This window comes from Aotus nancymaae, unplaced genomic scaffold, assembly GCF_030222135.1.
Source record: "Aotus nancymaae isolate 86718 unplaced genomic scaffold, 86718_ANA_hifiasm-v0.15.2.pri h1tg000049l, whole genome shotgun sequence".
Lineage (NCBI taxonomy): Eukaryota > Metazoa > Chordata > Mammalia > Primates > Aotidae > Aotus > Aotus nancymaae.
The window spans coordinates 2203537-2220826 of NW_026988463.1; the positions used below are offsets into that span (position 1 = coordinate 2203537).

Sequence of the window (17290 nt, forward strand, 5' to 3'; positions counted from 1 at the left end):
TCACTCTGGTAACATGAAATTGGCTGTGGTGGGAGTATTTACACCACAGACATTAGCAAAAGCTGTAAATCAGGGCTTATTAATTTTCTTGTTGGCTGTTTAGACTTAAGAAAGTGATAAAATGCTTAAAAGAATGTCATTATCTGAAGCCATTATATGATGACTAGCATTAAAAAAAAAAACTGTCAAATAATAGCTGAATTGCAACTACAGTTGACTATGAATATGAGAGTTTGGTAAACATCAACATAAGCATTCTGTGAAACCAAATTAGCTAAATGGAATTTACAATAAAGAATACTGTATACTTTATCATGATTTGTAAATTGTGTACTACACGTTCTTTATATCAGTAAAATTTATAATAAAATTATATACATATGTATATAACTTTATATATGTATGTAGGTTTAATATATTATAATATTATAAACATATAAAATATGCACACTTTTTTCATGGAGAATAACTGTAAAATATTTAGCAGCACACATATCACTGCTCACAGACTCTCATCACCTGGACACAAGCTTTAAAAAACCATAAGGGTGCTAGGCACGGTGGCTTATGCCTATAATCCCAGCACTGTGGGAGGCCTAGGCAGGTGGATCACCTGAGTTTAGGAGTTTGAGACCAGCCTGGTCAACATGGTGAAACCCTGTTTCTACTAAAAAAGTTCAAAAATTTAGCCGGGAGTAGTGGTGCATGTCCATAATCCCAGCTACTCGGGAAGCTGAGGTGGGAGAATCACTTGAACACAGGAAGTAGAGGTTGCAGTGAGTTGAGATCACGCCACTGAGCTCCAGCCTGGGCAACAGGGTGAGACTTCATCTTAAAAAGTAAAATAAAATAATTTTAAAAAATTAAAATCATGGCCAGGTGTGGTGGCTCACGCCTATAATCCCAGCACTTTGGGAGGCCGAGGTGGGAGGATCACAAGGTCAAGAGATTGAAACCATCCCGGCCAACATGGTGAAACTCCATCTCTACTAAAAATGCAAAAATTAGCTGGGCATGGTGGCATGTGCCTGTAATCCCAGCTACTTGGGAGGCTAAGGCAGGAGAGTCAGAGGTTTCAGTGAGCCAAGATCACACCACTGCACTCCAGCTTGGTGACAGAGCAAGACCCTGTCTCAAAAAAAAAAATTAAAATCATAAGGGTGTTGTCCCATATTACCATGGCTCTCAGCCCAATGTAGACAGACTTATGTTGAAGAGATTGTGAGTGTGGCTGTAGTCTAACAAACTGTATTTCATAATTCGATACACAGGAAACCTACAAAGTATTTAAATAAATTGTATCTGTATGGCAGATACAATTTATTACTTCTGAGGCCTCTCTTTATTACTTCAGAGGCCTCTCTTCTGTTCCATTGGTCTATATCTCTGTTTTGGTACCAGTACCATGCTGTTTTGATTATTGTAGACTTGTAGTGTAGTTGATGCCTCTAGGTAGTATGATGCCTGTAGCTTGTTCTTCTTGCTTAGGATTGTCTTGGCTATACCAGCTCTCTTTTGTTGCCATATGAAGTTTAAAGTGCTTTTTTCCAGTTCTGTGAAGAAGTTCAATGGTAGCTTGATGGGGATAGCATTGAATCTATAAATTTCTTTGGGCAGTATGGCTATTTTCACAATATTGATTCTTCCTAATCAGGAGCATGGAATGTTTTTCCATCTGTTTGTGTCCTTATTTCCTTGAGAAGTGTTTTGTAGTTCTCCTTGAAGAGGTCCTTCACATCCTTTGTTAGTTGTATTCCTAGGTATTTTATTCTTTGTAGCAATTATAAATGGGAGTTCGCTCATGATTTGGCTCTCTGTTTGTCTGTTATTGGTGTATAGGAATGCTTGTGATTTCTGCACATTGATTGTGTATCCTGAGACTTTGCTGAAGTTGCTTATCAGCTTAAGGAGATTTTGGGCTGAGATGACAGGGTCTTCTAAATATACAATCATGTCATCTGTAAATAGACACAATTTGATTTCCTCTTTTCCTAATTGAATACCCTTTATTTCTTTTTACAATCATCTGATCTTTGACAAACCTGACAAAAACAAGCAATGGGAAAAGGATTCCTTGTTTTATAAATGGTGTTGGGAGAACTGGATAGCCATGTGCAGAAAGCTGAAACTGGACCCCTTCCTTACATCTTACACTAAAATTAACTCCAGATGGATTAAAGATTTAAACATAGGACCTAACACCACAAAAACCCTAGAAAAAAACCTAGGCAATGTCTCAAAAGACAAAGAGAGAAAAAGAAAAAAGAAAACCTAGGCAAAACCACTCAGGACATAGGCAAAGGCAAGGACTTCCTGACTACAACACCAAAAGCAATGACAACAAAAGCCAAAATAGACAAATGGGATCTAATCAAACTCCATAGTTTCTGCACAGCAAAAGAAACAATCATCAGAGTGAATCGGCAACCAACAGAATGGGAAAAAAATTTTGCAATCTACCCATCTGACAAAGGGCTAACATCCAGAGTCTAAAAAGAACTAAAACAGATTTACAAGAAAAAAACAACCCCATTCAAAAGTGGGCAAAAGATATGAACAGACACTTTTCTTTTTTTTATTTTAATGAATGAGAGGTTCTCATATTGCCCAGCTTGGCATTGAACTCATAGCCTCGCCTCCTCAAGCGCCAGGACATCTGGCCGGAGCCACCGCGGCTCCCCAGACACTTTTCAAAAGAGGACATTTATGAGGCCAACAAACATATGAAAAAAATGTTCATTATCACTGGTCATTAGAGAAATGCAAATCAAAACCACCTTGAGATACTACCTCACGCCAGTTAGAATGGCAATCATTAAAAAATCTGGAGATAACAGATGCTGGAGAGGATGTGGAGAAATAGGAACACTTTTACACTGTTGGTGGAGTGTAAATTAGTTCAACCATTGTGGAAGACAGTGTGGCGATTCCTCAAGGATCTAGAAATAGAAATTCCATTTGGCCTAGCAATCCCTTCACTGGCTATATACCTAAAGGATTATAAATAGTTCTATTATAAAGACACATGCACACATATGTTCATTTTGGCACTGTTTACAATAGCAAATTCCTGGAACCAACCCAAATGCCCATCGATGATAGACAGAATAAAGAAAATGTGGCACATATACACCATGGAATACTATGCAGCCATAAAAAACGATGAGTTCATGTCCTTTGTAGGGAAATGGATGAGTCTGGAAACCATCATTCTCAGCAAACTAACACAAAAACAGAAAACCAAACACCTCATGTTTTCACTTATAGGTAGGTATTGAACAATGAGAACACATGGGCACAGGGAGGGGAATGTCACACACTGGGGTCTGTTGGGGGACAGGGGGCTAGGGGAGGGACAGCAGGGGGTGGGGTAGTTGGGGAGGGATAACATTGGGAGAAATGCCTGATGTAGGTGATGGGGGGATGGAGACAGCAAACCACCATGGCATGTGTATACCTATGAAACAATCCTGCAAGATCTGCACATGTACCCCGGAACTTAAAGTACAATAAGAAAAAAAAAAACACACAATGAGATACCTTCTCCTATCTATTAGAATAGCTACTATTAAAAAATAAACCCGTCTCAAAAAATAAAAAATTTAAAAAATTTTAAAAATAAAAATAAAATAAACCCATAAAATAACAAGTACTGGAGAGGATGTGAAGTTGGAGCCTTGTGCACTGTTGGTGGGAATGTAAAATGACGCAGCCTCTAACGAAAACAGCATGTCAGTTCCTCAAACAATTAAAAACAAGCCAGGTATGATAGTGCACACTTGCAGTCCCAGCTACTCAGGAGGCTGAGGCAGGAGGACGGCTTGAGCCCAGGAGTCCCAGGCTGCAATACACTATGACTGCACCCTTGCACTCCAGCCAGGGCAACATAACAGGACCTCATCTCAAAAACAGTAATAATAATTTTTTACAAATTGTATCAGCTTACACAAAAGAGGACAGAGAGAGTTCAAAGTGAAAAGTGGCCTGTAGTGAACCTCCTACAAGGAGGAAGCAGGCAAATGAAGCTGCTCAGCTACAAACATCAGCCATCTGTCATGAAAAAGGAAGTATTCATACTATTTAAGAGGCAGAGGCAACAGCCCAGCTGAGTCGACAGCTCAGGTGCACAGTAGCTGCTCTGTGCTATACACCATGAACTCTCAGCCTGCTCTTGTACCCAGCCCTCAGCCACAGATTCAAGTGAACTCCCCTGGGGCCCTCCCTCCCCTGCGAGCTTTCTCCTCTGCTGTCCTAGTCCCACAAAGTCCAGACACTTCAGGAGCTCTTACCTCTCATCTCTGCCTTCTCAGCTAAGCAAATTCACTGCTACATTGTGATTTGTTTTTACTTTTCTGGGCTATGTTCTAGAAAGTGCCCAAGCCAAAGAGCTGGGGCAAATATAGGTCTCTTCTTGGTGTTTCTCTTCTCTCAACAATCAGTCATGGTCCTAGACTTCATAATGCTTAATATCTGAAATGGCTTCATATATTTTTGTCCAGTTTTAGTGGAAGGGTATGTTCTTGATCAGTTACTCCATCATGACTGGAAGAAGTGGACAGTGGACTTTTGTTTTTAAATTTATGATGAGTTTTTTTGTGTGTTAAGGAGTCTGGCTCCTGGTTAAAAACCCATGTATGATTTTTCAGGCCTGACTATAGGTAATTACAAGGTTTTACCTGGCAGGCCTCACAGGGAAAGCTGCCCTGGCTGCACCAGACTTGGGGCACAGCCAGTGCACTGCCCTCTCTGAAGGGAGGTGGTGTTAAGGACTCAGGCCTCTCCTGGATGGCCATGCTCTTATTTGCGTTCCTAAGTAAATTATTATAGAAAGCATGTTTTTCTCATTTATGTGGATGAATACAGGGTGATTTCTTTTTGACATATTATGGAAAATCATATTGATTAATGATAATATCAAATAATCCTTTCAATATGGTATAGTAGTCTTTCAATGAACCGCTACATTATTACACTGTATTAGTAAAAAGGAGTAGGGAGGGTTTGTTTGTTTGTTTTTAAGATAGGGTCTCACTCTTTTGCCCGGCCTGGAGAACTGTGGCATGATCATGGCTCACTGCAGCCTTGACCTCACAGGCTCAAGCATTCTTCCTGCCTTAGCTTCCCCACTAGCTGGGACTACAGCTGTGCACCACCAAGCCTGGCTCTTTCTTTCTTTTTTTTCTGTGGAGACAAGGTCTCCCTGTGTTGCCCAGGCTGGTCTTGAACTCCAGGGCTCAAGTGATCCTCCTGCCTCAGTCCCACAAAGTGCTGAGATTACAAGCATGAGCCACTACTCCTCCCAGCCTGTATTTTTTTTAATGTTCTCTATTCTCTGGAAGAATATGAATAAAATCAAAATTATCTTTTCTTTAAATATTTGATAAAAGTGATCAGGTTTATACAAACTTTTTGGTACTTATTGAGTCAATTTTAATAAAATTTTTTTTTAGATAATCTAAAATTTTATTGAAGTTTTCCAATATATTAGTTTAAAGCTGTACAAAAGATTGTCTTCTAATTATTTTGTATTCATAGGTTTTTTTCCCCCAAATTCTCAATGCCAATTTTTCGTATTTGTGCTTATTCTCCATTCATTTTTATGAAGCTGCTTTTCTCCAGGCTTCTTTGCAGGGCCCCTCTCCGTGGAACCTCGAATTCTAGGAGTGCTTCAGGAACTGGTTGTATGCTGTCTTGCTTCTTTCTCTACATTCTCTTCCTACATGGCCGGATCCCTTCCCATGACTTTAAATACTTCCACAGGCAGATGACTCTCATGCATTTCCTGGCTGAACCTCTCCTCAATGCCCAGCTTCATTCATATGCAACTCCTCTTCTTGCTATCTCTACCGGGGTGGCTCAGGGGCCTTTCAAATGTAAAGAATTCCTACTGACCTTTTCATAACCACCTTTCCCAATACTCGTGTCTCCCATTCTTTCCCAGTGCCACTCGGGAGTGGCCAGACAGGTAGAAATAAAACCACCAAGGAGTAAACTTTGCTAAGGAAGCCAAGAGAGAAGAGTGTTTCAAGAAGAAAGAAATGGTTAACTAGGTAACTGATGTTGTGGGGTTGAGTATGGTTAGGGTAAAAAGTTATTGCTATGTCTTAGTTCTTAGGTTGCATAGAGGGCTCACTAGTGCTCATTCTGTTATTTATACTTCATAATTACATGTATGAAACATATTTATTTACAGGAATAAAATATTATCCAATAACTTTTATTTTATTTTTTATATTATTATTATTTTTTGAGACAGAATCTCTCTCTGAAGCCTAGTCTGGAGTGCCATATCAGACTGCAACCTCCGCCTCCGGGTTCAAGTGATTCTCCTGCCTCAGCCTCCTAAGTAGCTGGGATTGCAGGCACCCACTACCACGCCTGGCTAATTTTTGTATTTTTAGCACAGACAAGGTTTCCATACGTTGTCCAGGCTGGTCTTGAACTCTTGACCTCAGGTGATCCACTTGCCTGTTGTCCTGGAGCGAGTATAGAAAGTCAACACCAAGACAAAAGTAGGCCAAACTGCAGGGTCTTTATTGCCAGCGGCCACGGAGGACTCGAGTCTCTCCAACCTGTGGCCCCAAAAGGAGGTTGTCAAGACCTTTTATGCCCATAAAACCACCTCGGGAGTGAGGGTGGGGGGGGTGGAGGTGAGGGGCTTCAGACATTCCAAGGGCCAGTGGATTCTGTAAATCACCTCCTGGGCGGAGATGAGGGTGAGGGGCTCCGGACATTCCGAGGGCCAGGGGACTTTAGACATTTTGATTGTTACTTAAGTGGTTCACAGAAGTCAAGATAAGCGTTAGTTTCCACATTGTCTGGGTAGGGTGGAAATTACAGACCTTAATTACTTATTACAAGTCGCAGGGGCCAAGATGGCGTCGGTTTGGACTGCTTGCCTGTAACATTAGGGGTTACAGAGAGCAGTTTCAACAGAAAGCTGAGGTATGGTTGAACTATGCAGTTTTATGGGGCTTTTACCATGTCACAGCCTCAGCCTCCCAAAGTGCTAGGATTACAGGTGTAAGCCACCGTGCCTGGATAATAACTTTTTTTTAAAGAAATAGAAAGTCCCTAATATTTTAAGTGATATCTTACCTGATGATGATGGCTGATGATGACCTTGAAAGAGCAGTTTGGATGGAAGGGTTTGGGCTGAAGACACTTGGAAGTAGCATGACAATGCAGGGGAGGCAGCATGTGTAGACCACTTACTATGAAACTTGGCTGTGAAGGGTGACAGAGACATGGAGAGGCAGCTGGGAAGGGAGGAGGGCCCAGGAAGCCGTTTCACCAGAGTATGCGAGTATGTTATGAAAAATGATCCAGGAAAGGGAAAAAATGGTGACGGAGGTGAGAGAGGATAATCAAATACGGGAGTTGTTGAGGAGATGGGGTTGATGGGGTCTCGAACTGGTGCTAAAGGGCAGGACTGTGATAGAAAGAGAAACAAACTCTGATCTGTAACAAGATGGAAGAAAGAAAAAAAAAAAAACAAGTGTAAAAGCCACCAGGGTTATAGGTTTGTGATAGGGATGGTCTGATGGTTTTTATTTTCTCAGTGAAGTATAAGGTAAGATTCTGGTTTGACAGAGACATAGGGACTGACGAGGCGAGAAGGAAGTGTTGGGAACCTAGTCGAAGTCTGAAATAATTTAAAGGAAAATCAAGTCAAATCTTTTGTTCTGATTTGGCAGAGATGGAGGCTTGCTCTGTTACCCAGGCTGGAATGCAGTGGTGCCATCTTGGCTCACTGTAACCTCCGCATCCCGGGTTTAAGAGATTCTCCTGCCTCAGCCTCCCGAGTAGTTGGGATTACAGGTGCCCACCACCACGCCCGGCTTTTTTTTTTTTGTATTTTTAATAGAGACGGGGTTTCACCGTGTTAGCCAGGCTGGTCCCGATCTCCGGACCTCGTGATCCACTCTCCTCGGCCTCCCAGAGTGCTGGGATTACAGGCTTGAGTCACCACACCCGGCCCCATAGCCTTAGGTATTTTTTATGTACAACCAACTCATATATTTATTTTTTAACAAAAATGAGAATACAAATATAAATTCTAGTTTTCTAACTGGCTTTTTTTTTTCTTTGAGACAGGGTCTGGCTCTGTTGCCCAGGCTGGAGTGCAGCAGCATGATCTCAGCTCACTGCAGCCTCCATCTCCCAAGTTCAAGCGATTCTCATGCCTCAGTCTCCTGAGTAGCTGAGATTACAGGTATGTGCCACCATGGCCCCCTAATTTTTTTTATTTTTAGTAGAGATGGGGTTTCAGCAAGTTGGCCAGGCTGGTCTAACTGGCTTTTTCATTTAACAATGTATTGAGGCAATTTGTCTACATCAACAAAATCTCTATTTTTTTTTTTTTTTTTTGAGACAGGGTCTTGCTCTATTGCCCAGGCTGTGGGCATTAGTGTCATCATGACTCACTGCAGCCTTGATCTCCTGGGCTCAAGCGCTCTTTCAATATCAGTAGCTGGGACTACACATGTGCACCATTTTTTGGGTGTATTTTTTGTAGAGACTGGGTTTTGTCATGTTGCCCAGGCTGGTCTCAAACTCCTGGGCTCAAGCGATCAACCTGCCTCTGCCTTCCAAAGTGCTAAGATTATAGGCATGAGCCACAGCATCCAGCCCTATATCATCTTTAAGGGCTAAAAAGATTTTATTGTTATCAACATACCCTATTTCTTGATTCAGTCCAAACTATGGATGCTTAGGTTATTTGCAATTTTCACAATTATAAACATGTGATATAACTTTGCCTGCTTCCCAATTATTTCGTTATTCTAAATCAATATAAGCAGATTTGGCAGGTCAAAGACAGGACAAGACTTGAAAGATTTTTGATACTTATTGCCAGATTACCCTCTGGTTGTCAGATCTTCCATTTTGGCTGTGAATAATGAAGCATCCATGATTGTTTAGGGGTAAAAAGGGGAAAAGGTAATACTATTGTATAGTAAATATAACAGGTCTTTTAATGTAAAGTTATGATAACAGAAGAACTAAATAGCACTCATAAAAGAACCAAAAAAACCGCATAACTTTATAGGACAGAGAAACAGGGTCTAAGATACAAAACATGCCTGTGCCAAGTTTTGGGCCTTTCTATCACCAATTACGAAATAGAAGCTCTTTGCTGTCCGATGTTCTAGGCAATTAGCCAAATTTTTCTTCCCAGCTTAGCATCTTCAAGGCTACTGACACTTTCCCCAGGGCAGTGTTAGCTTTTTTTATGCCATGTCACCATTGGTGGAAAGCCATGGCAGAGCTCTGATACATCATTCCCAGTCTGCATTTTGGCAGTATTTGCAATTATATTAATTAATTCTGTCATCATTCAATGATATTTATGGATTGCCTATTCTGTGCCAAATACTATTCAGACACTGTGGATCCAGAAGTAAACAGAACAGGTTCCCTGGGGAGAGGGATGAGGGGGAGACAGAAGAATAACTCACACACATATCTGACTTGGCTCTTTGATCTCTTAGCCTAGCCAGCTCACCCTTCAGGCAGTGAGAACCTCACAGGCCTATTTAGGGGGAGAGGCCTTTCCTAAGTGGTCAACACTGTCAGGAGCAACAATGTCTATATCTGAAAGAGGACTATCCTTTCAGAAACACTGCTGTGTCCCAGTCCTGATGGGTACAGAGCCTGCTTGGTAAGTGCCTGCTGGGCTGAGATTTGTTTTTTTCTTTTTGAGATGGAGTTTTGCTCTTGTTACCCAGGCTGGAGTGCAATGGCGCGATCTCGGCTCACCGCAACCTCTGCCTCCTGGGTTCAAGCAATTCTCCTGCCTCAGCCTTCCAAGTAGCTGGGACTACAGGCATGCGCCACCATGCCCAGTTAATTTTTGTATTTTAGTAGAGACGGGGTTTCACCATGTTGACCAGGATGGTCTCGATCTCTTGACCTCGTGATCCATCTGCCTCGGCCTCCCAAAGTGCTGGGATTATAGGCGTGAGCCACTGCACCTGGCCGAGATTTGGTTTTTAAAGCCCTGATACCAGAGAGGTGGCCAAAGGCACCTCTGGTCCAGCTGCACTATTTTGCTGCTCCTCAAATGCCTTCAGTGGAAGGATCATCAGCCACATATGAGGAGCATCAGGGCAGCTTAACTTTGAGGTGCAATACCTTCCCAGCAGTTTTGTGTTCTGTGTGCAATGAGGGGGAACTAGTAAGCTTTCAGAGCTCCTTGGGGGTTGAAAGCGCATCTTGCTGGCATTGTATGGAGCTTTACACATGTTAAGACTTCAATAAACATAAATTTCTTAAATAAAGGAGATTCTAAATTTCACAAAATATTATTTTAGTTGATGGGATATGAAACAGTTATTTTAGCATAAAAATTACTCTGAAACACAAATCATTTTGGAGTAATTCACCAGATATTATTCTAAAAGTGCCTGTGGCAATCAGAAGCAAATGGAAAGACTATTGTGTTGAGAGATTAGTGGTGCTGCATTGTAACAGGAAGGTGAAATCTAGAAAGAAATGCTAAGCACAGTTCATAGGTTCTCTTTTTTTTTTCATCAGTTTCTTCAGGTTGAATGATCAGAGCTTCTTGATAGTAAATGGTATAAAGTTTTGCAGATTGACAGAAAGCCAAAGGTTTCCTTTTCCTGGTGCAGGGTAAATGAACAACCAGACAGTTTATATTTTAATATTAAGCAACGAGCAATGCTTAATATTAAAATATCAGTGAAATCTAATGAGAGGAGGTGAAACAAAAAATCTAGATATGTTCAATGATTTTTTTCAGGACTTCCCCAGGATGGCTGACCCCACACATGTAACTGAGCGTGAAGCAGGTGGTGGTTCTTCCTGCTCCGTTGTGTCCCAGAAGAACAGTGATCTGCCCTCTGTACATGTTCATGGTCAGACAGTTGGCTGCTATGTGTTTAGTCCCTCCTCTGTGATATACCTGAGGAAAAGTCAAGGTTGACTGACAGTGTAACCTGAACACAAGAATGACATTTCTAAAGAACTTATGACAGGCTGCACACATACATAACTTCTCTTAAAAGCTCAGCAGTAGGAATCCAAGTGGAAATCTAAAAAGGGACTCCCTTCTTTTAGCATTTAACTCCCTGGAGCTGCTGAGGAAGTTGAGCAGGAGTAATCTCCATGGGGATCTTCTTCCTGATCCCTGGAACCTGGTGTAGAGAACCTGAACCACAGGGCCGGGAGCTCCCAGATGCAGTGTGGCAGCATGGAAGGCACTCCTCTCTGCTTCTGGAGCCAGACCCTGCTCAGCATAACCCAGCTGAGCCCCTGAGAAAGGCACCTTGCCTCTTTTGCAGGAGGTGTTGATGTGAGGAGGGAATCCCAGACAGAGTAGCCTGCTTTCCAAGTTAAATGTCTCCAGTATTTTAAATACCATTGATTTTCCTATTATGCAAATAATTCATACATTGAGTAAAAAGAAGAAAATAAAAATCCTACAGGACATCCCAGAGATAGCAACACATTATAGTATATGCTTTAGATTATTTGTGTCCTGTCTAATGACGTTGGGGCTGGGTTTGGGGTCTGGAGTCCAGATACTATATTTGGATGGTATTTAGTTGTCACTTCTTCCACAATCCATCTACAGTCATCCCTCAGCATCTACGGCGGACTGCTTCCAGGACCTCTGCACATACTAAAATCCATGTGTACTCAAACTTGGTCCTGGAGGCAGTCCCCTGAAGCCCTGGGAACCTGCCAACTCAAAAGGTCGCTCGGCCCTCTGTATTCGCAGGTTTCAAATTCCCCTAAAAACTGAATTTTTAATCTGTGTTTGGTTGAAACAAATAAATATATAACTGGACCTGAGCAGTTTAAATCATGTTGCTTAAGGGTCAACTGTACTGACATTTGGGAGCAGAGAGCTGTTGAAAGGCATTTGGTAAGCTCTCCCTCCCTACATCTTTTCTCTTTTTTGTTTTTTTAAGATGAAGTCTCACTCTGTCTCTCAGGCTGGAGTGCAATGGTGCAATTTCAGCTCACTGCAGCTCTGCCTCCTGGGTTCAAGTGATTCTCCTGCCTCAGCCTCCAGAGTAGCTGGGATTACAGCTGCACACCACCACACCTGGCTAATTTTTGTATATATTTTTTTTAGTAGAGACGGGGTTTCACCACGTTGACCTTGCTGGTCTCGAACTTGTAACCTTAGGTGATCCACCCACCTCGGCCTCCCAAAGTGCTGGGATTACAGCCATGAGCCACTGGACCCAGCCTTTTCTCAGTTGTTTTAAATCAAGCATGACAGTCCTGTTCCCTGACTTCTCAGTTATCCTTACAGTAGAGGTGACCATGTGGCAGAATTCTGGGCAATAAGAAAAAGGGATACTCTATTATGTTAAAGAGAAGGAAGGAAGGAAGGAAGGAAGGAAGGAAGGCAGGCAGGCAGGCAGGGAGGGAGGGAGGGAGGGAGGGAGGGAGGGAGGGAAGAAGGGAGAGAGGGAGGGAGGGAAGACAGAAAGAAGGAAAAGGAAGGAAGGAAGGAAAGAAAGAGGGAAAAGTCTTGTCAAAAGAAAGCAGTTTAAACTTTATCTTTCCTTATAGGAGAGCCAAGTAGCCATCTTGCAACCATGAAATGATAAACACACAGATGAAAGCTAATGGGCTACGAATGACCCAGGGAAAATCAATCAAGCAATCAATCAATAAGAAGGTGCTGTGGTCTGGAATGCCTTTGTGGAGCAGCTGAAATCATGCCAGAATCATCTACCGGCAGACCACTAGTTACGTGAGAAAACAAAACAGGCTGGGCGCAGTGGCTTATGCCTGTAATCCCAGCACTTTGGGAGGCTGAGGTGGTTGGATCATGAGGTCAGGAGTTCAAGCCCAGTCTGATCAACATGGTGAAACCCTGTCTCTACTAAAAATGCAAAAATTAGCCAGATGTGGTGGGGCGCACCTGTAATCCCAGCTACTCAGGAGGCTGAGGCAGGAGAATTGCTTGGACCTGGAAAGCAGAGGCTGCAGTGAGCTGAGATCATGACACTGCACTCCAACCTGGGCAACAGAGCGAGACTGCATCTCTTTTTTTTTTTTTTTTTTTTTTTTTTGAGACGGAGTTTCGCTCTTGATACCCAGGCTGGAGCGCAATGGCGCGATCTCGGCTCACCGCAATCTCCGCCTCCTGGGTTCAGGCAATTCTCCTGCCTCAGCCTCCTGAGTAGCTGGGATTACAGGCACGCGCCACCGTGCCCAGCTAATTTTTTGTATTAGTAGAGACGGGGTTTCACCATGTTGACCAGGATGGTCTCGATCTCTTGACCTCGTGATCCACCCGCCTCGGCCTCCCAAAGTGCTGGGATTACAGGCTTGAGCCACCGCGCCCGGCCCGAGACTGCATCTCTTAAAAAAAAAAAAGAAAGGAAAACAACATCCCCACAGTAAGTTGGCTGAAGAGTCAAGTATTCCTAACTACTAACTGTAGTACACAGAGGAGCTGGAATTATCACCCATTTCCAGAATCCCCTAGGCTAGGATGGTATCTACTGGATCCCACCAGAAGGCAACACAAGTGCTGAGCTGGAGCATCCAATGTGCAAGTGCGGCGGCAGCAATGGCACAGAGTGTCCTGCATAATTGAAGAATGGAAGATTTCAAAGCGAATGCTCTGTGGGAGCCTCCAGCTTACATCCAGCCATCCTGTTATAGGAGTCCTTAGCCAACCCAGGGCTCTGCATGTAGCAAGTACTCAGCAGACACTTGTGAAAGAACAGACACCTCCACTTCTATATCGAGAAGCCAACAGTGATATCTGGCTTAAAATGTGATTTGGGTATATAAAAATGTTGGTGGATAAAAGTTATCCATCAAATGGTTGAATTACAGTTAGTCCCTAACAAGGAGTATTAGGCAGTGGGAGGATGAGAGGAGACTGTTTTCAAGAGACAGATCATCTAGGCTGGGAGCAGTGGCTCACACCTATAATCCCAGCACTTTGGGAGGCCAAGGCAGGAGGATCTCTTGAGCCCAAAAGTTCAAGACCAGCCTGGACAACATAGTGAGACTCCACCTCTAAAAAAAAATGAAAAAAAAAAAAAAGGGCATCTAGGCCTTTCATCTGGTCATTTAACTTTATGACAGAAAACAGGACATTTCAGGTTATATTTCTAATTTTTAGGACAGCATGACAGAGGGAATTAAAATTCCCAGTCACAAAATGTACATTGTAATCCCAGTTTGAATAAAACAGAAGCTTATATGCGTAATTTCTTAAGTTCTTAGAAGGAGGTTTGTGAGCTGCTACCTTGTATAGATGCTGAATTTCAATTCCTTTGATCAAATCTGTAGGCTCTTCCTGAATGAACTCACTGTTTGGAGCTTTTACAGGACCCCTCATGTCCAGCAGTGATTGGGTAACAAGTACAGGCTTTCCATGCCAGTAGGAGGGCTGGAGAGGAAATCAATTTATGCATTAATCATTTAGGCAAAGTGACTTCCCTTTCTGGAAGATATTTTGGTATATTAGAACACCCCCACCCCATGCCCAGAGAAGTTAAGCAACTTGTTCATGGACTCATTACTAATCGACTGCATTTCAACCTACAACCCATGGTCCCAAGGATGGAGCTACAAAAGATGCCTCCTATCCAGGTTCCTGATGTACCAGGGAAGCCATCATGTCAGCACTCATAGTCCTTGTGGGCAGAGGCCTGGATAAATACTGGAGTTAACAATCTACTCATTTCCCCACGCTCCAAGAAGGGTGAGCGTGGCAGCCTTTGTAGAGATCCTAATGAGTACTTGTGCAGAGGCAGGATCAGCAGGCAAGCCCATGGGTAAGGCCACCAGATGCTACTTTAGGAGGACTGAATCAGGCACGAAGAGCTCAGCTTTGTAAGAAAAACTTGGTCATCGTGAGAAATAAGTGATTCTGAAAACTTCCTGGGGTTGTTAACAAATGCTCTGTCCCCTGCCAGTGTACTGATGGTCACAGAGGTCTTGAAGAGCTTCAGGGCCATCCCAACAGTGCAGCTCACTGGGGAAAGAGGCAGCATGAGGACTCTAGCATGTTGGGAATTAGGTCTCATGGGAGAATGTGGGGCCTGATGTTTGAGTAGACACACGTCAGACATCCACAGACACTCCTGGGGGGGACTCTGCATGGGACAGATGGGGCTACTCCCAGCCCAGTGCATGAGCAGGGAGGCCAGAGTCAGAAACATTGAGACATACCATTAGTTACGCTCTACTGGTAACCACAGCTGAAAGGTTTGGGACGAACCCAGGTTAGAGATTTCCTGGAGTTTGACATTTTAATCAGGACATCACCAAGAGGAGTAGGAGTATTAATGACACACACAAAGAAGTCTAATGTCAACCTACAAAACAGCAGCATCAATACTCACCAGAGCCAAGAAGTCCCAAGGCTTGGGTGTACCATACTTCCCTGGGAAGATGGACTCCACATACCAGGCTATTAAGCAGTATAAGAAAGAGTCCAGCAGCACCTGAGGGAAGTTAAACTCTCCATGTACACTGCCCATATTCCTCCACTGGATGCCTGTGCCTGTTATAAAGGAAGAACATCACTCATCACATCAAAGACAGAGAAGAAGCTGGCCATGGTGGCACACACTTATAGTCTACTCGGGAGGCTGAGGTGGGAGGATAGCTTGAGCTCAGGAGGTCAAGGCTATATAGTGTGCAATCAGTGATCATGCCTGTCAATAACCACTGCATTCCAGCCTGGGGAACACAGACAGATCCAGTATCAAAAAAACAAAACAAAAAAACAAATAAACAAAAAAACCAAAACAACAGAGAAGAGTTACCAGAAATTTATAGTTAGTCATGAAACAGGCCAATGACAAGACTGGACTATTTGTGTCTGAGGCATTGTGGGACCGATGCTAGCCACAGGGAAAGGAAAAGCTAGAGAAGTTTCTCCTAGAAGATAAAACATTTTTATTATTGTCAAAAGTTGGCAGTACTTTCATTGGCACCAAAAAGTGAGAATTGGGCTATCCAAAATGCATCTCCACACATCCGCACCTGCTACAGCAGCATTTTCCCACTGCTCCCCAGCTTCTTTGCTTGGCTAATTCTTATTTCAAAGATCAGCACAGATAGTTCCATACCCAAGAAGCACGTGTCCTCAAATTTTTAACAAGTTTCCTAATTGCTGGGGATCTTGTTAACACACAGATTCTGATGAGGTCTGTTTGGGTGGACCTGGGATTCTGCATTTCTAACAAGATCTGTGGGAGTGCTGATGCTGCTGGTCTGCAGGTCACACATGAGGAGCAGGGCCAGGTGACCTCCAAGGCTCTTCCAGTGATGAGATTCTCTGATGTGTGTCTGTCTGTGTGCCCACCAAGAACTCTGCCTTTTACTCTATCTTAGGGTTATAAACACATCTTGCACACTTCCGGATTCCAAAGCTGCAGCCTAATGTTCACAAAGGTCAGGTACTTCCTCATCCAATACAAAGTATGCAGTGTCCAAAGAGAAGAAATAGACAAAGTTCCTTCCCACATCAGTAGACACTTGTCAGTTTATTTTTGTTTATTGTGAATATACATATAGAAAAGTGTACAATTTAACAGTTATAAATACCTATGAAAAATTATCCAAATCACCCCCAAACCCCAAATGTGTACACCCCATCCCTATATTAATGGTTTTATTGGTGGTGGTTGTTTTTTTAGATGGATTCTAGCTCTGTTGCCCAGGCTGGAAGTGCAGTGGTGCCATCTCAGCTTATTGCAATCTCCGCCACTTGGTTTCAAACAATTTTCCTGTCTCAGCTGGGATTACAGGCATGCGCCACCACGCCCGGCTAATTTTTGTATTTGTAGTAGAGATGGGGCTTCCTCATGTTGGCCAGGCTGGTCTCAAACTCCTGACCTCAAGTGATCCACCTGCCTCAGCCTCCTAATGTGGTGGAATTACGGGCGTGAGACACTGCACCCAACCTACTGATGTTTACAAGGCACCATATAGTTGGGTTTTGCCTTTTTAATTCAACCTGCTCTTAATTGGTATGTTTAGATCACTCACATTTAGTATGATTATTGACGGTCTGGATTAAAATATATCATCTTACCAGTTTTTTTTCTATTTGTTCCAAAGTGTTTTTTTTTTTTTTTTCTGCTTTTCTTGCATTAATGGAGAATTTTTTGGATTTCATTTTATCACCACTATTAACTTATCATTTAAATTTTAAAAATATTTATTTAGTATGAGCCAGGCATGGTGCCTCATGCCTGTAATTCTGGCACTTTGGGAGGCTGAGCGGGTGGATCGTGAAGTCAAGAGGTCGAAACCAGAGTAGCTAACATGG

The 17290-nt window shown here is 42.8% G+C and overlaps 1 protein-coding gene across 1 annotated transcript in view; it reads right to left on the minus strand.

The window, feature by feature from the left end:
- Window positions 1–17290, minus strand: part of LOC105709678 (ATP-binding cassette sub-family A member 17-like) — a 75984-nt gene that overhangs the window by 37917 nt on the left and 20777 nt on the right. The window contains 4 exon segments of the mRNA XM_064362739.1: window positions 4691–4746; window positions 10769–10927; window positions 14252–14395; window positions 15354–15514. Of these exon segments, the coding sequence (XP_064218809.1) occupies window positions 4691–4746; window positions 10769–10927; window positions 14252–14395; window positions 15354–15514 (520 nt within the window).